Below are 25481 nucleotides of genomic sequence, written 5' to 3' on the forward strand. Positions count from 1 at the left end.
AATTGACTCGTGAATTTTCCTCCGAGTCACAAGTCAATCCACATTTCTGATGCGCCGAGTAAAGTCAAGTCATATCCGCGAAGTGACTCGAGTCAAGTAAAGTCATTCCAAAAAGGTGACTCGAGTCAAGTCATTACTCGAGTCATCACAACACTGACATTTTGTTTGTGGAAACCGACTGCAGCAGTGATAAAATGATATTTATATTCAAGGCTGACATTACACAATGATATTTCTATTAGAATTGACTGTAAAATTGCAGTGTGATTTTGTCTATCTCGTCAAAAAACGGGCAAAACACATCAAGCGGTCCCAAGAAGTTGACAATTCTCAAAGTTTTCGCTGTGACGTCTTTAGTTTTAAAGACCCATATTCTGAAGAAATGAAAATGCTTCTGGCGTAAAATGAGTGCATTCAAAACAAGGTCTATCGTCACATTCATCATTTATGTAGTGAAGCGGGGTTCAATACGTGTAAGATATATGTAGTCACTATATCGAGCAACATATCACAAAACATGCATGCACATGAACATTTTGGGTTTTGGCGAAGTCGAAGTAAAAGTCCACAAGTTGTTCTACGGTGTAATACAATGCAGGAATACACAGTTGATCAGAAATACAGAAAATCTGCTAAAATTAGGCTAGTACTGAAAATAATCGCTGGACACAATGATTCGAGTACTCAAAATCTGAATCGAGTAACTATAACGATTAGAGACGAGTAGTGAGATTAAGTTGTTCCAAGTACTGAAGTTACGAGTTCCTGGCTACTGTGAGTAATTTATCAACGGGAATTATAGTGTTAATAAGGGATATGAGATATCCGTGAAGTCATGATCAGCAGACACCACTGTCAAAATGTACAATGAAATAGGTATGGTAGGAAAATTACCATATATCGTTTAATGTGATGTGGAAGTGGCACTGTATTTTTGTGGTCGCAACAAGCGTACATATTTTATCTTTCCACATCATCCATGCTGCTGTGACATCATTATCGGTGATACTAGAATACTCGACTCGACGTCTAATGCTCGATTTAGGATCCAATCATTCAAGTGTTGAAATTTGCCAAGCCCTACAGACAAGGCCTGTGATATTATGAGGAATGCGAAAATGCAACATCGAAATCAACTCTAAACCAGTGTTGTAATGACTTGAGTCATGATTCGAGTCAAGTTAGACCCAAGTCGCGATTTTCGGTGACTTGACCGCACTCGAATCATTTTTTCAAACGAGTAAAATGACTCGACTCAATATTTCTGTTGCCTAGACTTGTACTTGAACCAAGACGTATGGCTCGAGACTAGGACAGACATATATCATTGTAACATAGAAGAATAAAGTTAACACATTATTGGTATTTCGTATATAAGTCCCGATACTCGGGAAATTGGGCCACAAACTGTTAAAACTAAAGAAAATTACTATATTATGAATGTAAGCCATTCTATATCACACGAGCAGAGTTGCAAAAGTAGGTTGAAGCAGACAGACTGAGAACTGAACATAATGACTTGGAATCAAGTCACAACACTATGACTCTGACTTGACCCTCTACAAGCTGTCTTGGCCTCGGACTTGACTCGATCGTGAATTGAAAACGACTCGGCTTGACTCGAGTCAAAACTATAAGAGTGAGATTGACTTGTGACTCGGAACCTTTTGATATGGTTTCAACCCTACCTCAAACCTCAAATGCAGTGGTTCGGACAATCATTGGTTTTGTTTGCCAGCGGCTGGATTTTGGGAGAGAGCCAGCAGGAAAGTAATCCAGACCCAAATTGTGTAAGATCAGCGGTGTAACCAATGAATTGACGTAGCGACCATAAAATATTGAAAACCTTCCAGACATTTAAATTGCGCTTTTTGTCTATTTTTATCCCACGCAGTAACAATTTGATTGGCTCAAAGTAACACGAGAGCGCAACACTACAAAATCGAGGGAAATTGGAGAGGAAAGAACACGTAGTCTGAATCGGCTGGGCTTAAAGATAGAGAGAAAGCGTCATTAACACACTTCTATAAAACAATGGGTAACGGACAAAAAATTAAAGAAAATGTCCATGCTTTCTCGCAAGATGTATACAAAACCAAACGCAAGATGTGTGCAAAATCACTAATTTTAAAAATTTGATCCGTTAACCGTTTTGTGGCATCACAAGATGATTGCCGAAGCATGGATTCTATTATTCAGATATTCCGGGTCATCACTATGGAAGTCTATCAACGTACTCAACAAATTAGTTTTCGGATTGAACTCGAGGATATCATCGCAGAGCATTTCATCATTGTATCCACCACATATGAATATCTTTCCGAGAATACAATGAGTTTTGAAATCCATTCGCTTCCATCCAGGCTTTTGAACTGGAATTATCGTCCACATACTTTCAGCACTGGGTAGCCAAAGAATGTCGGTTGCACACATACTGTTCACAGTTTTTCCGCCAAGAAGGTAAATGTCCTTATTCAATGTGCATGCACTTGCATGAGTTCTCTGAACTGGCAATGATGGTCCATGTGACCAAGTAGATGCTGAAAAGTTGAAACATTACACATCCAGCACAAATTTTGATGAAAATATATCAAAACCACCAATTGCGTAAAGCTCGTCCTTAGATATCGTGAAGGCAGACGCATCCACAATGGATTGCTTGTTAGGAAGCTTCGACCACTTGTTATTGATTGTGTCATATTGGGCCAAAGACTCGATCCGATTATGACTTGCTAAATAAAATTTCCCTGATTTACGTGCAACTACTTCACCGTATCGGTATTCTGGTAATGGACGTTCAAGTTTTATCCAGGGTGAATCATGTTCAAGAAAATTACGACGGTAGAAATCAGAATTGGTATCAATGACATATATGTAGCAGTCCATCACAACTATCGCGTTAAATCGTGTCATACTATCGTTATAATTGAAACGACGCTGCTCGATCAAAGACATTCTGTCCATGTCAAACCACATAAAACGTTTCAATTTTCCGTTCGTCATTATAATGCCAGGTGTGCAGTCACCTTTGTAATCACTGGCTTCTACATCTGATTTCTCAGGTAGTGACTTCATGATGTACATCATGCATTCGGTAGATTTGGCAACAGTAAGTTGCTGAGATAAAAATTTACGATAGTAGGTAGGAATTTTTTCCAGGTTCATTACATCATAAAGTTGATTGGATCGATCCAAGTTGTCGTTGAACCAAATCATAGAGGCTTTGCACTTGATAACATCCAACACATTCAAATCTTCAGAGGAAACAAATACTCCATGAAATCGAACTCAAGTTCTTTGACATAGGCCGTTTTCATGATCAAATGAAAGTGATCGCGAGCAAAATTTCTGCATTCTTGCTGTAATTGTTGACAAAATTACTTATCAGCAATATGTCAAGATCTTTCTCCAGAAAAAGTGAAATGGCATCGCATACTCCATTAATTCCAAACAATTGCGCCACAAACATTAGTTTTTCCGTTTTTCGAATCAGAAAAGAAGCTTGTCCAGTGTATACATGATTTCAATGCAGGTCCAGAAGATGCTCCATCACAGTCGACTAGTTCCGAGTCAACCCAAAATATGTAGCTAATTCTAGCACTTTGAGATAGGACACCAAATTCCGATTCTGAAAAATCATACACATGGTCAGTACAGTCGTGTGCAAGAACGAGTTTGGTCTTGAAGGTATACGAATATTGGCCAGAATCGAAATTGAAAATAGCTTGGACAGTATATTTCAACAATACTTTCATCATTTTCCTTACAATTGAATACGAGAGAAAGTATATTCAAAGATGTCAGCGGAAAACAGTATCTTAAGGCTTTAGAAATTTGAACATGAGTGATCGGGTCACGGTAGATACTATTAGTTGCACAAATGAAAACGTACAGAGCAATGCACATTCTGTGATTGATGAAATCTAAGAAATGTCAATGCCTTGTTGTGCGGTATGTAATAAAATTCAGGAATACACAGTTGATCCAAAATAGAGAAATTTGAATAAAATTTGGCTAGCACTGAAAATAACGGCTGAACACAATGATTGGAGTACTCAAATCGTAATCGAGTATTAATTATATTGATTTGAGTCGAGTTGAAGATAAAATTGTTTCCAGCATTGAAATTACGTGTTCCTAGCCCCTATGAGTAACTTATCAGCAGGAATTATAGTTTTAATAGTGGATGTGAGATATTTATGAAGCCACGATCATGATCAACTCACACCACTGCCAAAAAGTGCAATGAAACAGGAATGGCAGAAAAATACCGTCTTTGATGTGATGTAGAGCTGGCATTGTATTTTTGCAGTTGCAAGAAACGTACATATTTCAATTTTTCACATCATTCAAACTGCTGTGATATAATTATCAATGATACTTGAATACTCGACTCAGCGCCTGATGCTCGATTCAGAATGACAGGCGCTCGATTCAGAATCAGATCATTCAAGGACTAAATTTCGCTCAGCCATACTGACCAGGTATGTGACGGTACGAGAAATGCAAAAACGCTACAACGAAATCAATCCTAAATCATAAATGCAGTACTCAAGGCCATCATTAGTTCTTGTTTGCAAACAGCTGAATTTTGGGAGGAGCCAGCAAAAAATGAATCCAAACCCACGTTCTGCAAGATCAGCGATGTAACCAATCATTTGGTGTGGCGAACGAAACAAATATTGAAAACCTTCCGGACATTTAATCTGAGCTTTTTGTATCTTTGTTCATACAGAGTAACATTTTGATGGGCTCAAAATATCACGCGAGTCCAAAACTACCAAATCAAGAGTAATGCGAAATGAAGGGTTAAATAGTTAAAATCATATGGACTTACGGATAGTGAATCGAAGAATGGAGGAAGAACCATCCACACAAGTTTACAAAATCACAGATAACGGACGGAAAACTGAAGGCAAGAGCCATGCTTTCTCGTAAGTTGTATACAAAATCAGGGGCAAGCTATATGCAAAATCACGAATTTTAGAATTTGATCCGTTAACGTTTTGTGGCGTTACAAGATAATTGCCGCTGCATAGAATTCATGCATATTCAAGTCATGGCTATTCAAGTCCATCACAGTCCTCAACAAATTAGTTTTGGGATTGAACTCGAGGATACTTTTGCAGCGACTCGGCATCATGTCACCACGGGATCCACCACATACGTATATCTTTCCGCCAATGCAATAAGTACTTAAATTTGAACGCTCCAATTCAGGTTCTTGTACTGGAATTATCGTCCATATACTTTCATCACTGGGTAGCAGAAAAATGTCGTTGACATACTCATAGTTCACAGTTCTTCCACCAACAAGGTAGATGGCCTTATTATATGAACATGCACTTGCCATAGCTTTCTCAACCGGTAATGATGGTCCAACTGACCAAGTAGACGTTGAAAAGTTGAAACATTCCACATCCAGCGCAAAGGTTGTATGATATGCATCAAAACCACCAATTACATGAAGTTTATCCTGAGATATAGTGTAGGCAGACAAACACAATCTGGATTGCTTCTTGGGAAGCTTCGACCACTTGTTATTGATTGTGTCATATTGGGCCAAAGACTCAAGACATGTAAAATATAATATACCGGGCTTACGTGCAACTACAGTATTGTATCCAAAAAATGCAGATTCAAGTTTTCTCCAGGGTGAATCATTTTCAAGAAAATTACGACAGTACAAATCCCACTTGTCATCAACGACATATATGTAGCAGTCCATCACAACTACCATGAGAAATGGCCTCAAACTAACTTCAGCATTGAAATGTCGCTGCTCTGTCAAAGACTCTCTGTCCATGTCAAACCACATAAGACGAGAAACATCCTCCTTCACTATTATAATATTCGGAGTACAGTCACCTTTGTAATCACTGGCTTCTACATCTGACTTCTCCGGTAGTGACTTCATGATGTGCATCATGCATTCGGTGGATTTAGCAACAGTTGGTTGCTGAGATAAAAATTTACGATAGTAGACAGGGATTTTCTCCAGGTCGATATACTTCAGTAATTCAAAAAGTTGATCAGCGCGATCCAGATCCTCATTCACCCAAATCAATGACGCTTTGCACTTAATAACATCCAACACATGCAAATCTTCAGAGCATATCAAATCCTCAAGGAAATCGAACTCAAGTTCCTTGAAATCAGCAGTTTTCATGATCGAATGAAAGTGATCACGAGCAAAACTTCTGCATGCTTGCTGTAATTGTTGACAGGAATATTTATCGGCAATACTTCTGGTGTCGAAAAACGAGTCCACGTCAAGATTTTGATCCAAGAAAAGCGACATCGCATCGCATACCTTATTAATTCCAAACAAATGCGCCACATACATTAGTTTTTCCGTTTTTCTAATCAGAAAAGACGCTTGTCCCCGGTACATGATATCAATGCAGGTCATCACACATTCAGGATCTACATGCTTTAAATCAACCATTCCCAACATGTTCTCTTTTGTGTCGTGATTGAGCATCTTAGCAAAATACTCAGAACTTGCGGCAATGACGCACTTGTGAACAGAGATCTCCTTTTCTCCCACTTTTATAATGAAGTCGCAATACTGTTGATTGATTCTGAACTCATCAAATTTCGATAGAAGGTCGAGGGCATGGCCCGACTTGCCAATATCCAGAAGATGTTCCATCACAGTTGACTAGTTTATAGCCAAAATATATACCTCACTCAAAAACTTTAGAATAATATCTGTAGCCTAACTGTAACATGATACACAAGGTTAGATTAGCAGTGTTGGGATCAAGTCACCACCTTCGAGTCACGAGTCATTGCATATTTTGACTCGAGTCAAGTCAAGGTAATCGATTTTCAAAGGTGATTTGGGTCAAGTCAAGTCACTCGAATGTTGGAGGTGACTCGAGTCAAGTCGTGTCAAGTCAAGTCGAGTTGCCTTTTCGAAGTATGAGGCATGATTATGTCATTGCATTTTGTTAGCTGTCTGAAATACAGATTAAGTGGTCATTATTCTGAACTGATGAACGAATATAAATATACACGCAAGATGGTGCTGTATCGCTCACGTATACGTACAGCTGTTGAACTACGTAAGTAATTGCATAGCCTCAGTTTATAGTTACCAGCCAAAATAGAGAATAGAGAGACGAATTGATAAGATGGAATGCATTACCAATGTATACATATTGATATGATACGATTCGAGTCGACTCCAATGGTTGAGTAAACTATATTTCAATTCATTTTCAATAAAACAAGAGGTTTGGTTAAGGTAAGAACAGGGAACAGAAATATATAATTTACTATTCAATTACTTTACTACTTGTTCACGACAACATAAGTTGTTAACTTCGAACACTTCTTTTGTGGTCAATTTATTTGTGAGTGAACAATGTGAACAACTCAGTAAAACGCACCATAATTAAATGATTGGTCGCTCTCACGGTTTACACCAGCGTTTCGCGAACAATCTGAACATATGCAAGATTCATTGATTTTTATCGACACCGATAATGTTATGACTTGAAATTGACTCGTGAATTTTTCACCGAGTCATGAGTCAATCAACATTTCTGATATGCCAAGTCAAGTCAAGTCATTTTAGCAAAGTGAGCGGAGTTAAGTCAAGTCATAGGAAAAAGGTGACTCGAGTCATACCAACACTGGAGATTAGTTGTACTTTCGGTATCATCATATTCGGAAGAAAATGGAATCCCACATGTCATCGATGAATATTATAGGGCAAAGCACATTTTTGGGTCTCAACAAAATCTGAGAAGAAATCCCTACTTTATTCTACAGAAAGCCAATAAAACACAGACATGTACAGTGGACACAAAAAGATGGCAAAAAGGTACCTACATAGTAACAGGCAAGCCAAATCGTATGGGAAAAACTTTTTACAGTAAGTAACAAAAACGTACTATAAAATTGTAGTTTGTGATGCTGAACTAGAGTGTCAGGAGAACCGACTTATAGTACTTGAACGAGTTACACATTTTGAAAATCTTTCCAGCATCCACTAACAAGTAGTGCCGAGCACAATTTTGTTCAGTTCATCAAGAATTTTCATCAATTCAAAACACCACAAGACTGCGATGCAATGAAAAAGAGGAAGGTCTCGATACGATTTGGTGTAGTCTTTGAAATCAGACACCTACCCAGGCCTAGGCAAAGTAAAGGGAAGGCATGCACACTGAACGAAGAGCAAAAGAAGATAATACAAAAAGACAAGCGAAAAAATGAGGTGGCATGTGACGGAATGCGAGATCAATATGTCAGGTCATGGTCTGGAACACATGAAGGCTGACTAGTATTCATTCAGTAGAAATTGATTGTATTTCGACTTAAATGTGGACACACTCGAGGAATGTTGGATTGCAGACTTGATGATTCAAGTGCTCTAATCCAAACCCTGTAAAAAATGTTATGATCCGAGTCGAGAAGTGGCAGACGATTAATTTTCGAGTACTGAGATCATACATCGTTTTGCATTAAAGAATATATCATTAACGACATTTAGAGTGACGATGCTATTTTCTCAACGTAGAAGCGTCAAAACCGGATTCGCAGCACCTAAAACTCATTGCACAGAGCCACGCAGGTTGCTGGTGATTAAATTTCCGCCAAGTCATGATCAACCGACAGCATTGTCACAAAGTGAAAAAACACCAAATTATCTATATGAGGTGTAAAACTGCCCTTATTTTTGTGGCTGCATTATAGGTAGCCTACATGAACATTACCGATGATTATAGTTCTATGATGAAATATTAAATGATACTTGAATATACACCTGGTGCGCAATCTATTAACTCAGGTACCAAGCCCTATTAACAAGCGTAGAACAAACTTCAAAATTTTCAAGCATGGGTATGATACATGTAGGCCTTCATGGAACATAGAGCGAGAAATATAGAAATGTAGTATGAAAATACACAAGAAACAAACAGAAAGACGGTATGAAAATGGGCATGTAATGAAAATTGATGAGCACATGACGCTGCACAGTTGGCTTGCTTGATAACAAAACTTGCTTATCGTGAAGATTTAAATGAATACTGTGATTCTACATGCATCTGTTATCTTTATTTCGACAGCTTTGAATTTAAAGAAAATGGTTCATGTACCAATACTTAATGTTAATAACTGTGAAGTTTATGCTCATCGTTTCACTACCAATGTGGTGAAAGTAGAAATGGAATTAACGCTGTATATTTTGCTGAATTACAAATAGAAGTAGCAATATCCATTATCCAAGACATGTCAAAACAAAAAATGACTGATGACACAACCAGGGTCGTGATGAATCGAGTCGCAAATTTCCGTTAACTGGACTTGACTCTTGAGTCATTTTATGTATTGACTCGACTTTTACTACAGTCATTGTGAATGACTCAAACAAGTTATAAGACTAGAGCCTTTATATATGGATTGTTTCAAGTCTCGTGTAACAGGAACGATACCAGAAAAATAGGCCAAGATCAATTGCTTCGTACGTTTATTTAGACATGTTAAGACTTGATAAAAATGAGTTTCTTTTGAAATGGGGCCTTCGATATCACCAAATAGCTTTTAAAAAGTCGAGTTGAAGTAGACTTGATCTCAGAAAACGGAACTCTATGGCTTGTATTTGAGTCTGAAGACTATGACTCGACTACACCATTTTTTCTTTGAGCCGGACTAGGACTTGGGCTGGCGGTAAGTTTTAAATGACTCGACTTCACTCGAGCAAAATCTCTACAAGTAATATTGACTTGTGACTTGGCTACAACCCTAGACACAACACAGAAGAGTCTTCAAAAATAGAACACGTTGATAAATCTATGCGGTTATTATGACAATTTCACTCACAAATGTGGTGCAACTGTAAAACTAAAACAATACAGAACTCACGGTGATCTGTATCACGACATGAAGACAATGCCTTATTGCAGCGTTTCTCAACCGGGGGTCCGCGAAGCAATTTTAAGGGGTCCGCGGGACCTCTGAATTTTTAAAATGGTTGATAACCTAATTTTTATTTTATTTTTTAATTTGAGAAAGCATGAGGCAGTTTCGCACCACAACTGCTAAAACCTCATGACTCATATCATCATAATAATCGTCTGACATGGACTATCGTAGTGTGGAAACTCATTTTCATTGCCAATTGTTCAATAACCTGCTGATACAAACATATTGCTGTTTGGTCCGTTTTGTTGGCGTTTGTGGAAAAAATAAAAATATGGAGATAGTAACGCCAGTCAGGGTGACTTCGTAATGTCTGCGAAACCTTCTCGATTTGAAGTTGTCAGTCTCATCAAATTAGTGAACAGTCGTTTGAAATAAAATTTCTGAAGTATTTCCATAATTTGTCCCAATGCAGGGAACAGCTTCTTGGAGGTAGAGAGCTTTAATACACAATTGCATAGTATATTCATATTGAAATGAACCCGAATATTTTCGGCTGACACTCGTAATAAATCGGACAATGATATACGTGCTCTTGAAGCTCGGCTATCAGATTTGGCTCATTCTTATTGCGGATGCCGTATCGACAAGGCTGATGTTTTGATGAACAGGGAGTGTTTCGTTGCTATCAAAGCATTACGCTCCAACCCTGAAATTCATATCACCATTGTATGAAGCCTTGTCTTGTTAATGTTCAATTGTTCATGGTCGAAAATGTTTGCTCGTAAATATATATGTACAGAACAAGTCGTTTCATGACAGTCTTTCTCTGGTAGAAAAACTTGGATCCATTCTTTGGAGCATAAAGTTTGTCTATAATACTTTTAGATGAGGATTTCACTTTGACGGTAGAAACTGTCTGCATGCCGATCTAAATGCCGTCGCGGGCTGAATCCGGCCCGCGGTCCGTATGTAGCCCATCCCTGCGCTAGATGCCGGACGTGATATGTTCATAAAATATGTGTTTCTTCATTTTGGTGCCATAAATGTTGCGATCACACCAAAAGTATCGTCGGAAGCGTTATGCGTTAATATTGCATTAGCCTCCATCTATCTTTGTGGAAATGGTTTCGGCACTCCTCGTTCATATCAAAACAAAGACGCAGATTATCAAGACACGACCCCGTAGCCTACTTCAAGAAATACAGCAACAAAATTAGCTATGAGATAAGAAAAGTTCACCAATTTCTAGATAAATAGTATGATGTTATCTTCAAGAAAACTCATTATTTTCTGTTTATCACACGCCTACAGTTCATATTTGCACAAGACAGACGACGGTTGTACCATAATAGAGCTAAAATTGAACTAAAACTTGAGGGGGTCCGCGAGGGGCCGTGACGGTCAAAAGGGGTCCGCGAAGCCAAAAAGGTTGAGAACCACTGCCTTATTGGCATGTTCGAAAAATAACATATTATCTATATGTGCTGTTAAATTGCCCGTTTTTTCTTTCTGGCTGAATATGAGTTGCATATATCAAGATTATCATCGCCATTATTCTATGATGCAATAATAAGTGTTACTCGAATACACACATTCAATTCCCAGTCTATTACTCAGGTACTAGATTTTCCCAAGCTCTACTAACAATCATAGAACAAACTTCAAATTTTTCAAGCATCTGTATGATACATGCAGGCATACATGCAACACAGAGCGAGAAATAGAAAAATATAGTATGAAAATGCACAAGCAACATAAATTGACAGGCACACGTCGCTACAGAATTGGCTTGATCAATGACAAAACGGTACAGTGAAGTGAAGTAAAGTCGGCTGCATATCCTCAATCAGCTGATAAAGACTAGGGGAATATTGAGAACCGTGATATCAACCAGAGCCTTGTATCGCGAATAAGATGTTGCCAGCATCAATCAATTGACGTCATACTTTGTGAAACAATTGTTGATTATACAATGTTCTTTCCAATTCTCTACTAGTTGCTGAAGATAACCCCTGACGAGTGTCAGGCGCAAATATTCAGGTTCATTTCAATATGAATATACCATTTAATTGTATATTGAAGTTTTGTACCTCCAAGAAGCTCTTAAAAACTGTTAAACTACGAAAATAACGAATTCACGGAGATCTGGTTTACGACATGAAGAAAATGCTTTACCTATAATACAGAGACCATAATGCAAAACAATAATGGAACAAAATACAGAAATGTCGAGAATGTTAAGAGACATCCATCCTGCAAATTGCATGCACGTTTGCACATTCCAAATGCGAAGTCCAGTATATGACCCGAAAATATCATCCATCATATTTAATTTAGAAAAGCATGCAGATTCCCCATGACATGCCAATTCACATGACAATGAACGTCATGTAAGGTTTAATTCAGGTATATTGAAGTGTTAATAAAATAAAGTAATCGTTACATACTCAAAGTTCCTTCGTATCAAAATGGACCAGCATGTGGTTCCTCAAACAAGAACTCCTGACAAATAACCTGCCACATATTTCACACCCAAAATCTTTGACGTCCAAATGGCTCTTGATATGTTGCCTCACAGAATGTTTTTGAACGAACGCTTGACCACACGTTTCGCACTTGAAATCTTTCATATTCAGATGGATACGCATATGCCTATTCAAAGAACACTTTTGGTTAAATGAAAGGTCGCATCGCTCGCATTTAAAAGCTTTCACGCCATAATGAATGAGCATGTGTCGCTACAGGGATATCTTTTGACTAAAATATTTGCCACAGACTTCACACTCGAATTTCACGCCCAAATGAATGAGAGTGTGTTTTTCCAGATACAGCAGGGTGGTGAACTATTTTCCACATGTCTCACACTCATGTCTCTCATCTTTAGTATGGGAATGGATGTGCATGTGGCGCGCTAAATCCGACCCTCGCTTGAAAGATTTGCCGCATATTTCACACGAGAAATTATTCACATCCAAATGGATTGCCATATGTCTTTTCAAATTACTCTCTCTGCTAAATGATGAGCCGCATATCTCACACTTGAACTCTATATCATCAGTGTGTGTCATTGAATGATTTCTCAGACAATCTTTCTGCCGGAAAAGTTTACCACATACTTGGCACTCAAAGCTTCTGGCAGAGTGGATGAGCATATGTGATTTCAAACCTGTCTTTGAGCAGACTAATTTCGCGCAAATTTTGCACTCGTATTTTTTGACACTGGTAACGGTATGGACGTTCCTATGATTTCTCAAATCTTTCTTTGTGAAGAATGATCTTTCACAAATTTCCCATTTGAAACCTTTCATGTCAAAATATCGCAGCACGTGATTCTTCAAACCTCTCATTTCTTTCAGAATTTTGCCGCAAATTTCGCACGTGAAATTTTTAGTGCTGGAATGGAACTGTATGTGCTTTTTCAGATCATCTCTTTGTCCGAAGGGCAGAGCACAAGTTCGACAGGTCACAGTTTCTGCAGCAGTATGGAGCAGTAGGTGATGAGTCAAATTCCATTTAGAGGACAATGATTTGAAACAAACGCCACATTGGAAAGGCTTCATGCCAGCATATATCCGTGAGTGTTCACTTGAACAGGATTTACTGGAAGAGGGTTTAAAACAAAATTCACATTTGAAAAGGCTCACAGTACAAGTGTGAGTCAGCAAGTGCTTTTCCAAATCACTTTTTGTGCTGTAGAATCGACCGTAAACGTCACAATTCGTGGTATGGTGTGGCGGAATGAATATAGTGTTCCTCGTGACCCGCTTTCTAGAGGAATGACTTGCCACAAATTTGACAAAGCGTCTTTATCTGTGTGCTCCTCTACGGACTTGCTGAGTGTCCTGTACCTAAAACTACCGCCAATTGTTCCAATTCATAAGTCAATCAGAGTTTGAAAATTCGAGGTATTGACGAACGACTATGGAAGCAGAGCTGCAGCAGAGATATGCCAATCTAATAATCTTTACGCCTCAATCTGCAAAAGTAAGCATATCTGTTATTAAAATTGTGTAAATTTTGTTTGTGGAAACCGATTGCAGCAGTGATCAAATGATATTTATCTTCAGGGCTGACATAACACAGTATTATTCCAATTAGAATTGACTGCAAAAGTGCAGTGTGACAGTCGCGTTTTTCCAGCTCGTCAAAAAATGGTCGAAACACATCAAGGGGTGCCAAGAAGTTCACAAATCTCGAAGTTTTCTCTGTAACGTCAGTAACATATTGATTGGCTCACGTGAGCTCAACACTACAAAATTGAGGGAAATTGGAAAGGAAGGAACACAAAGTCTGAATCAGCTGGGCTTACAGATAGTGGGAAAGCGTCATTAACACAGTTTTATAAAACAACAGGTAACGGACAAAAAACTAAAGAAAAGATCCATGCTTTCTCGCAAGATGTATAAAACCAAACGCAAGATGTGTGCAAAATCACTAATTTTAAAAATTTGATCCGTTAACGTATTGTGGCATCACAAGATGATTGCCGAAGCATGGATTCTATTATTCAGATATTCCGGGTCATCACTATGGAAGTCTATCAACGTACTCAACAAATTAGTTTTCGGATTGAACTCGAGGATATCATCGCAGAGCATTTCATCATTGTATCCACCACATATGTATATCTTTCCGAGAATACAATGAGTTTTGAAATCCATTCGCTTCCATCCACGCTTTTGAACTGGAATTATCGTCCACATACATTCATCACTGGGTAGCCAAAGAATGTCGGTTGCATACATACAGTTCACAGTTTTTCCGCCAAGAAGGTAGATGGCCTTATTCAATGTACATGCACTTGCATCAGTTCTCTCAACTGGCAATGATGGTCCACGCGACCAAGTAGATACTGAAAAGTTGTAACATTCCACATCCAGCACAAATTTTGATGAAAATATATCAAAACCACCAATTGCGTAAAGCTTATCCTTAGATATAGTGAAGGCAGATGCATCCACAATGGATTGCATGTTAGGAAGCTTCGACCACTTGTTATTGATTGTGTCATATTGGGCCAAAGACTCGATCCCATTATGACTTGCTAAGTAAAATTTCCCTGATTTATGTGCAACTACTTCACCGTATCGGAATTCTGGTAATGGACGTTCAAGTTTTATCCAGGGTGAATGATATTCAAGAAGATTACGACGGTACAAATCAGAATTATTATCAATGACATATATGTAGCAGTCCATCACAACTATTGCATTAAATCGTGTCATACTATCTTCATAATTGAAATGCCGCTGCTCGGTCAAAGACTTTCTGTCCATGTCAAACCACATAAAACGTTTAACTTTTCCATTCGTCATTATAATGCCAGGAGTGCAGTCACCTTTGTAATCACTGGCTTCTACATCTGATCTCTCAGGTAGTGACTTCATGATGTGCATCATGCATTCGGTGGATTTGGCAACAGTTGGTTGCTGAGATAAAAATTTACGATAGTAGACGGGGATTTTTTCCAGGTCGATGTGCTTCAGTAAATCAAAAAGTTGATCGGCACGATCTAAGTCGTCATTGACCCAAATCATTGACGCTTTGCATTTAATAACATCCAACACATGCAAATCTTCTAAGGAAATCAAATCCTCCAGGAAATCAAACTCAAGTTCCTTGAAATAGGATGTTTTCATGATCGAATGAAAGTGATCGCGAGCAAAACTTCTGCATGCTTGCTGTAACTGCTGACAGAAATACTTCTCAGCAATATACCTGGTATCGAAAAACGAGTCTATGTCCAGATTTTCCTCCAGGTAAAGTGACATTGCATCGCATACTTTATCAATTCCAAACAAATGCGCCACATACATTAGTTTTTCCGTATTTCGAATCAGAAACAAGGCTTGTCCAGTGTACATGATTTCAATACAGGTCATCACACATTCAGGGTCTACATGCTTCAAATCAACCATTCCCAACATGTTCTCTTTTGTGTCGTGATTGAGCATCTTAGCAAAATACTCAGAACTTGCGGCAATGACGCACTTGTGAACAGAGATCTTTTTTTCTCCCGCTTTGATAACGAAGTCACAATACTGTTGATTGATTCTGAACTCGTCGAATTTCGATAGAATGTCGAGGGCATGACCCGTCTTGCCAATATTCAGAAGATGTTCCATCACAGTTGACCAGTTTATAGCCAAAATATATACCTCACTCAAAAACGTTATAATAATATCTGTAACTGTAACATCATTCACATTGTGAGATAAGCTGTATTAGATTTATGCAACGGTATCACTATATTCCTAACATGAGGATAGAAAAGTAAATTGAATCCCACATGTCATCGATGAGTGATAGTCTTCGGCTCATGTGACGGATGATAGAAGAGGATGCTCAAATTGAGTGTTACAGATTCAAGCACATTTCAGGTTTCAACAAAAGATGAGAAAAAATCCCTTATTTTTCTACTGAAAGCAATAAAACGCAGACTTGTACGGTGGACACAAAAAGATGGCACAAAAGTGGGTTAGCTCTAAAATGGGATGCGACGCTACGGGGAAAGAAAAAAGATTATATCAAAATCACAATTCTCAACTCCAAATGCAGACTATTACCTTTTCTAATTTCACGGTAATGCAAATGAACATTGTGATCCCACAGCTATAGGATTATTAAAAATTTAAAATCCATGAGGAAAGGCACTGCTCTTACAGAAGTATACCGTGGCAACAACCATAAGTCCCAGCTGTTTTAAATACATTTGAAGAAGTTGATAAAGTTGGTAGTGGTAGTTTTTCCAGCGTATGCGGTTGCCAGAGACATCTTCGATCCATATCATGACTTGGCTAAAGTTCTATGCTAAATGCCGTCCATCTGCAATTATGACCATCACTGGTTTTCATTTGTCAGTTGCCGGATTTGGGGGAAGCCAACAGGAATCGAATCCGCGACACATGGTATGCGAGATCAGTGGTCCAACCACCGGGCAGGCTTTGTATTTCAATGGTCAGAAGGTCACGTCACCAGCTCACTTCGCAATGGATGGTATAGGATTGATCAGGTATGATAGGTGACAGAAGGTCATATTTTGGTCATCAAGGAGAATGAAAAAATAATGAGAAATTCAAGATAATTTATTATTGACAATCTCAGTATTTCAATGAACAAGACTCTGATACTACGGAATATGTCGAAAATTATTGTAAAATGTATGGTTGATAAAAATTGTATTTTCAAAATATACTCTATTTTACGATGAAATCATGAAAAAATTGTGTTTTGAATGATTGATTTGTTATGATAGTATTTACGGTGAGCAGCATCAACACTGTACATTTTGCAATAATTTTTTTTCTGTAAACGGAACACTACATGGATTTCAAAGTCAAGATAGCAGTCAAAAGGATGACGTGAAATCTACAAATTACTAAACGCATTGGCTAACAAATAATGATTGAATTAAATGTCGTGCAAGAAATACTGGGAGATCAGAAGTTGTTCAGATGCTTGACAGTAAAATGCCACTGTGGCGTCAATTCTCACATAAGATGGACCGAACCTGCCCAAACATTTGTACAATCCCCTCAACTCTTTGGTGGTTGAAAAGTAGCCCTATTAGGCGGGAATATCAATTTCAGAAAAATGTAGAATGACATGAACATGTAGCTGAAGGTAACTAAAAAGAGTTGTAGACTAAAAGAGCTAATTACAAATAAAATGAAATGTTTGATATTTTCAATATATTTTGTACAGTTCCGTAATAAATCAACAAGAAGTGTAATTTGCTGCTGTGGGTTGTGGGAAATACTCCTTGTCTCACAGCTTGTGATCTCAAAGCTACTGGAACAGTACGAGTAACATAGTACCTATCCATCGAAAGCCAAACAACTGGGATAATGACATGAAAACAAAATTGGAAAAACTATTTACTGGACGTAACAAAAACGTACCATAAAATTGTAGTTTATGACGCTGACCCCCAGTTTCAGCAGAACCGACTTATAGTATTTAAATGAGTTGAATATTTTGAAAATCTTTCCAGCATTCACGAACAAGTAGGACACAAGTCAGTTCAGTTTATTAGCAATTTTCATCAATTCAGAACACTACAAGACTGTAATACAATGAAAGATGGGAATGTGTTGGAATGACATGGAGTAGTCTTTGAAATCAGACACCCGGTGATGTAAAGAAGAGGCATGCACATTGAATGAAGAGTAAAAGAAGATATTACAGAAAGACAAGTGAAAAAATAGGGTGACACGTGACGGAAGTCGAGATCGATATGTCAGATCGTCGTCTTGTAAACTTGAGATCTGACTGGTATTTATTCAGCAGAAATTGCTTGCATTTTGACTTGAATATGAACTTGCTCGATTACTGTCGGATAGCCGCCGAGATGACTCAACTACTCTAATCCAAACCGTGTATTAAATGTTATGGTCCGAGAAGTGAGAGACGTATGTTTTTCGAGTACTGAGATCATGCGCCCTTTTCCATTAGGAGGTATATTATCAACGAGAGTTACAGTGTCGATGGTCTTTTCCTAATGTGGAAGTGTCAAAATCCAATTAGTCGTATCACGAAATAGACGAAATACATAGCATAGAAATACGCAGGTTACAGGTGATAAAATTTTAGTCAACCCACAGCATGTTCACAAAGTGAAAAGCAATCGGCATGGTCGAAAAATTACCATATTATCCATATGTAGTATAAAATTGCATTTATTTTCTTTGTAGCTGCATGTAGGGTGCATATATGAGCGGTACCAATCATCATAGTTCTATAATGAAATACTAAGCGATACTTGAATAATCTACCTGATCTAACTATTACCTCAGGTACCAAGCCCTACCAACAAGCATAGAACGGACTTCAAAATCTTTAGGCCATGGTACGATACATGTAAGCCTACATGGAACACAGAGCGAGAAAACCAGAAAGATAGTATGAAAGTACACAAGCAATAAACAGAAAGATGGTATGAAAATGCACAAGCAATATAAATTTATGGGGACATGTCGCTACAGAGGTGGCATCATTAGTAACAAAACTTGCTTGTCCTGAAGATTTAAATGAATACTGTGATCCTACATGCATCTGTTGGTTGTATTTTGACAGCTTTCTGTGTTACTTAGTTTCAAGAGAATGGTGCATGTACTTGAGTTGAATAGATTTGAAATTTATGTTCATCGTTACACTACTGACATTTCATCAATTCAAAACCAGAGGTGGTGAAAGTGAAAATAGAAGCCTCGGCGTATATAGTACGGAATTTCAAATAGAAGTTGCAATATCTAAGACATGTCAAAACTAAAAATGACTGAGTTGTCATGACTCAAGTCACGAATTTCCGTCATCTCGACTTGACCCTAGTAATTTTCTGTACTGACTCAAACAAGTCAATGGCTTGATTCAACTCTCGTGAATCAGCAACGATACCTGACAATAGGCCCAGAAACTGTGTTTTCGTCTGTTTGAATAGAGCTAATGATATTTATAAAAATGAGTGTCTTATAAATTGGAGTCTTTGATATCACCATCACCAAAGAACGTTAAAAATGTGAGTTGAACCTGACTTGAACTCTATAATAAACAACGAACACTATGGCTTGGACTCGAACTCGGTAATTTTCCCATTGACTTTAGCTCGGACTTGACCAGGCAGTGAGTTGTAAATGACTCGACCTCACTCGAGTCAAAGCTATAAAAGTAATATTGACTTGTGACTTGGCTACAACCATAGACACAGCATAGAATATTCTTTAAAAATAGAATCCATTGATATACGGTCGAATCCATGCGGTTATTATGACGATTTCACTCACAAATGTGGGGAAAGCTTATTTCAAACCACTTTCAATTTCTCAAAATCCCAATTATGTAAAGTAATCATTTTAGTCTAAGAACTGTCAAAGTTAAATAAGTCTGAAAATGACATGAGAAAGTAGCACAAGTAACATAAACCCAGAAATATTTGAGTATTCCAAAAATTACTACATTCCACAGCCAACACTAAAGGCTGTATCAGACGAGGCGATGTCGGCGGAGCGTTAGTGTTTGTTTTATCATCGCTGCCATCGGCCGAATCGCCGCCGATTTTAATTGACAGTGTCAATTAACTCGGCGACATCGCCGGCGATGAGAGAAGTGAGAGATGCGCTCATGCGTATCCATATATAAACCAGTGTCGAGACTTGAATAGCGTCACTTTTGCTCAAGCCGTTTGGCGGACGGACCTTCTGGCGAGGCATTGCGAAACGAATTACTGCGATGTAGTACTAAATTATTGAGCCGCTCCACTTATCCAGTATAAGCCGGCGTTGCAAAATCGGATGCACCCACCACCTTCGAGTAGCATCAGCACGCGCATATTCTTCTACAGCTATCATGGCAGTCAAAACTCGTGCTACCTTCAACTTTTTTGACCAACCCTTACAAATACCATACTACCATGGTTCAGAGAAGGTTTCATTCGACAAGACATTGCAGCATGAACACATTGGACAGACATCATAACCATATTGCAGAATTAGTTTCGAATATTTTCGGCTAGTTGTAACTTTGTTTCCGGATAATTTTGACCAGACGTGACTTTTGACTTCAAGTCGAAAGAAAAAAATCGTCAGCTCGACAACCAAAACTGACAGTGTACCCCTTGTTATAGGACTGGTAGCACTCTAAAGTTGTTTTGTCAAAGGTCCAAGCAAATATAAACCAGCCAACTCTAGGCCCTAAATGTATCTAGCTCCGCTGCACACTTGGGATTCTTCGGAATATTTGTTCTGTTCGGATTTTCTGGATTATGGACAAGATTTTTCGGATTTGCAGGGGTATTTGGATGAGATTGTTCGTATTCGGAAGGATTGCTCATCAGAGTTTTGAGCTGTCGGATGGATTCGGATTCTCAGAAATCACTATCCGCCCATCACCGATCATAATACGGTAGTATGTACGTTGTACAGTACAGTGTACCGGACCTGTACAACAACAAAAAACCGATTCGCAGATGTCAATCATCCCCGAGCAGGTTTAAATGCAACGGGTCAACGCCTTCTGAAACTAATCAAGTGCAACGATCTCTCACATGATGGTAGAGAAATTATCGGCCGACATCGCCGGCATCGCCTCGTCTGATACAGCCTTAACTCAAAATATTTTACAACTGTAAAACTACGACAATATAGAATTCACGGAGATTTGGTTTGCGACATCAAGACAACGCCTTACCTATAAGTTAAATCCATTATGTAAAACAATGATGGAACAAAGGAATAGAAATCTTGGAAAGTTAAGAGACTCCATCTTGCAAATTGCATGCAAGTTGGCATATTCTAAATGAGAAGTCAAGTAGATGAGCAAAAATATTATCCTGCAAATTTAACATAGACATGTATATAGATTCCCCATGACATCCCAATTCCGGTCCAATACCAAATTGAAGTGTAAATATAATAAGGTAATCGTTCCATACTCGAAAGTTACTTTGTCTTAAAATGGACCTGCATGTGGTTCCTCAAACAGGAACTTCTGACGAATAACTTGCCGCATATTTCACACCCATAATCTTTCACGTTCAAATGGCTCTTTATATGTTGCCTCAGAGAATGTTTTTGAACGAACGCTTGACCACACGTTTGGCATTTGAAATCTTTTATATCCAGATGAATACGCATATGCCGATTCAATGAACATTTTTGGTTGAATGAAAGGTTGCATCTCTCACAGTTGAAATCTTTCACACCATAATGAATGAGCATGTGTCGCTGTAAGGATAGCTTTTGACTAAAATATTTGCCACAGACTTCACACTCGAATCTCACACCGAAATGGATGAGAGTGTGTTTTTCCAAATACAGCAGCGTGGAGAACGATTTTCCACATGTCTCACACGCATGTCTCTCATCTTTAGTACGTGAATGGATGAGCACATGGTTCGCAAAACCCTGCCTTCTTTTGAACGATTTGCCGCATATTTCACACGAAAAATTATTCACATCCAAATGGATCGTCATATGTCTTCGCAAACCATCAGTCCTCCTATGTAATGAGCCACATATGTCACACTTTAACTCTATACCATCAGTGTGTGTCCTCGAATGATTTCTTAGAGACTGTTGATGCAGGAAAAGTTTACCGCATACTTGGCATTCAAAGCTTTTTACAGCAGAGTGGAAGGACATATGTGATTTCAAAGCTGTCTTTGAGCTGAACAACATTGCGCAAATTTTGCACTCACTTTTTTTGATATCGGTTGCACCATGGATGATCCTATTATGGTTTCTCAAATCTTTCTTTGTGAGGAATGATCTTTCACAAACTTCACATTTGAAATTTTTCGCATCAAAATGGCGCAGCACATGATTCTTCAAACCTTCCTTCTCTTTCAAAATTTTGCCGCAAATTTCGCATGTGAAATTTTCAGTACTGAAATGGAACTGTATATGCTTTTTGAGATCATCTCTTTGTTTGAAGGGCAAATCACAAGTTCGACAGGTCACAGTTTCCGCAGCAGAATGGAGCAGTAGGTGCTGACTCAAATTCCATATAGAGGACAATGATTTGAAACAAACTTCACATTTGAAAGGCTTTACACCAGCATGGGTCAGCAAGTGCTTATCTAAACTGGATTTGTGGGCTAAAGATTTAAAACAAAGTTCACATTGAAACTGCTTCACCTCACGAGTGTGAATCAGCAAGTGCTTTTCCAAATCACTTTTCGTGCTGTAGAATCGACCACAAACGTTACATTCGTGGTATGCCATGGCGGAATGAATAAACAGTGTTCCTTGTGATCAGTTTCTTAAGGAATAACTTGCCGAAAATTTGAGAAAGCGTCTCTAACTGTGCTACGTGATGGATTAGCAGCGTGTCTTGTACCGAAAACTACCGGCAATCGTCCCAATTCGTAAGTCTGTCAGGGATTCAGAACTCCTTGTACATATGGACAACTATGGAAACAGAGCTGCAGGAGAGATATGCCAATCTATTAATTAATATGCCTAAATCTGAATATCGTGAGCAAACCAATTATTAAAATTGTAGAAATATAGTTTGTACAAACCGACTGCAGCAGTGATCAAATGATATTTATATTTAGGGCTGACATATCACAATAATATTCCAATTACAATTACAATTGACTGCAGAAAGTGTATTGTTCCCGTTACATTTTACAAACTCATCAAAGAATGGTTGAAACACATTAAAGGGTGCCCAGAAGTTGACAAAAGTCGAGATTTTCTGTGTGGACACATATTGAACGGTTTTAGATGATATGATCTAAAGACCTCTATTTTTTTTAAACATCCGTGGTGTAAAATGAGTGCATTGAAAACAAGGAGTATCGTCATATTATCTCTCTTATTGTGAAATAAGGTTCAATAAGTGTAAGATAAATGTAGTCACGATATCGAGCAACATGACATAAAACAAACAAAAATGTGTTGTCTACATAGTATCTCCATTCATTACGATCAATATGTGATGAGAAAATAAAGTCGACAAAACACAATCTCTTGATACGCAATCAAATTTTAGAAAGATATGGCCAATATTTTACATTGTCCAATCATATACAAGATTACCCTACATGTCGCAACAATAATGCAAAGCACTATACAGGCATTGGTTATAATTTCCAAGTGCAGGGAACTATTAACGTGATATGGAATACAGTGGGTAGAGTCAAGAAGTGAAGGTTAGTAATAGTGGTCCAGATCACTATAATTCTGAATTGAAAACAATGGGCCAATCTCGTAATCGAAGCATGTATTTTACTAGCAGTGTCGTAGGCAGGCGGGATGTTTCGTGTGTCGGTTAAATCCTATCCAGGATTGAATGCCCCTCCTTTCTAAAGCCATGGTATCCTGATGATGGTAGCAGGAAAGTTACTATTCATGCAACAATTTCATCAAAGTTTTGGATGACGTCTTGCCGGAATACCCTGACCCTGGTGCCAAAGCATTGGAAACGTTGCTGCCTTCTGCATATTCATACTTGTGCGAGTCTGAATTCATGATAAAAAAAAATTTGACGCGGATGATGATTCATCGCGGCCATTATAAAGTTTTGCAATAGACAGGTGGAAATGTCCTGTCGCAGCAAATCAAGCCCAGTGATCACATTCAATAACAAAAGTGTATGAGATGGAATAAATTATCAATTTTGAAACCGATATGCTGAGTAAAAGAGGAAAATTGCTAATGACAATCAGTTTGGTAAAAAGTCATTCATGTACTTACATTTCTTAATGATTGTGCACACATAACTTCCAAATGCTTTTCTCCATTTCGGAAAACAAAAGGTGGTAGCATGCATAAGATGATTTTATAATGCTGAACACTTGTTTAGAAGACGTAGTCATTAGATCGCTTTCAAATGTAGTATAGAAATTGAACTGACATGACATGAGAAGCTCAAATTACAATATTTGAAGTTGTCGAGAGGGTGAGGGGGGTGACGAATCATACCCGGTCTATATAATATTTTAGTTTCTAGTTTCAATTCAATTGACAAGTCTTGAAAAACACAACTTCTTGTACAGAAATAATACTATGAAGACCTCATGCATCATCGCAAAATAATTCCTGCTGAATAGAGTTCATGATCCAGAGACTTCAGGTCTTGCCAATCGAAATCTATCAATGTATTCAACAAAATAAACTTCGGGTCGAATTCGAGGATACTCGTGCATGGACTGTTAGAAAAGAATCCACCGCATCTGTATACCTTTCCGTCAACACAATGAGTCCTAAAATATGACCGTTGCAAATTGGGTACGTCCATACGCACGCGTCATCAGGCAACAAATGAATGTTGCTTGCATACTGCAAATTACCACCAAGTCCACCAAGAACGTAGAGGCTCTTGTTCCAGGTGCATGCGACTGCACCAGTTATGTTATCTAGTAATGATGGTCCAATTTACCAAGTGAATTTTGAAAAGTTGACACGTTCCACATCTTGTAGATAGTTGTTTAGTCCATTAGAGCCTCCACACAGAGCGTATCCTAAGAAATAGTAAAGGTGGACGAATAGTAAATGACTTCTAGATTGTTTGTTGGGAAGCTTCGACCAATGGTTGTTATTTATGTCATATTGAGCCAAACAGCTTTTCCGAAAATCATTTGCTACATATCATTTACCTGATGTACAGGCAACTACAAGAGTGTAATTTGGAAACGAACTTTCAAGTTTCCCCAGGGTGAATCATTTTCAATAATATTATGACGGTACAAATCATATTTGTAATCAATAACATACATGCAGCATTCCATTACAACTACTGAGCCTGGTATTCTGTTATTATCTATATACTTGAAGTGACGTATCTAAGTGACTGACTTTCTGGCTATGTAAAACCGCATGAGACGAAAAAGATCTGCATTCACCATCAAAATACCAGGGGTGCAGTCACCTTTACAATCACTGACCTCTACCTCTGATTTCTCAGGAAGTGGCTTCACGACTTACATCATGCATTCAATGGATTTGACAGCACCTGATAGTAATTTACGATTGTAGACGGGAATGTTTTCCTGGTCGATGTGCTTCAGTAAATCAAAAAGTTTATCAACGCGATCCAAGTCATCACACATTACGGATCTGTTTGCTTCATGTCAACCATTCCTTGTCTGTTCTCTTCCGTGT

The 25481-nt window shown here is 38.3% G+C and overlaps 1 protein-coding gene across 1 annotated transcript; it reads right to left on the bottom strand.

Annotated features, from left to right (window-relative positions):
* Positions 1–14156: 14156 nt before the first annotated feature.
* Positions 14157–16053, bottom strand: LOC145435105 (kelch-like protein 24). Its single transcript, XM_080312378.1, has one exon. It carries the CDS (start codon positions 15999–16001, stop codon positions 14349–14351), a length of 1653 nt encoding a protein of 550 aa, XP_080168504.1. The 5' UTR covers positions 16002–16053; the 3' UTR covers positions 14157–14348.
* Between the last annotated feature and the right edge of the window lie 9428 nt (positions 16054–25481).

The sequence above is a fragment of the Botryllus schlosseri genome, chromosome 3 (assembly GCF_051294905.1).
Source record: "Botryllus schlosseri isolate E-star chromosome 3, Bs_hap1, whole genome shotgun sequence".
Classification (NCBI taxonomy): domain Eukaryota; kingdom Metazoa; phylum Chordata; class Ascidiacea; order Stolidobranchia; family Styelidae; genus Botryllus; species Botryllus schlosseri.

Coding starts and splice junctions, on each gene's coding strand:
- LOC145435105 (XM_080312378.1), bottom strand. CDS start 16,001: ATGGAACATCTTCTGAATATTGGCAAGACGGGTCATGCCCTCGACATT.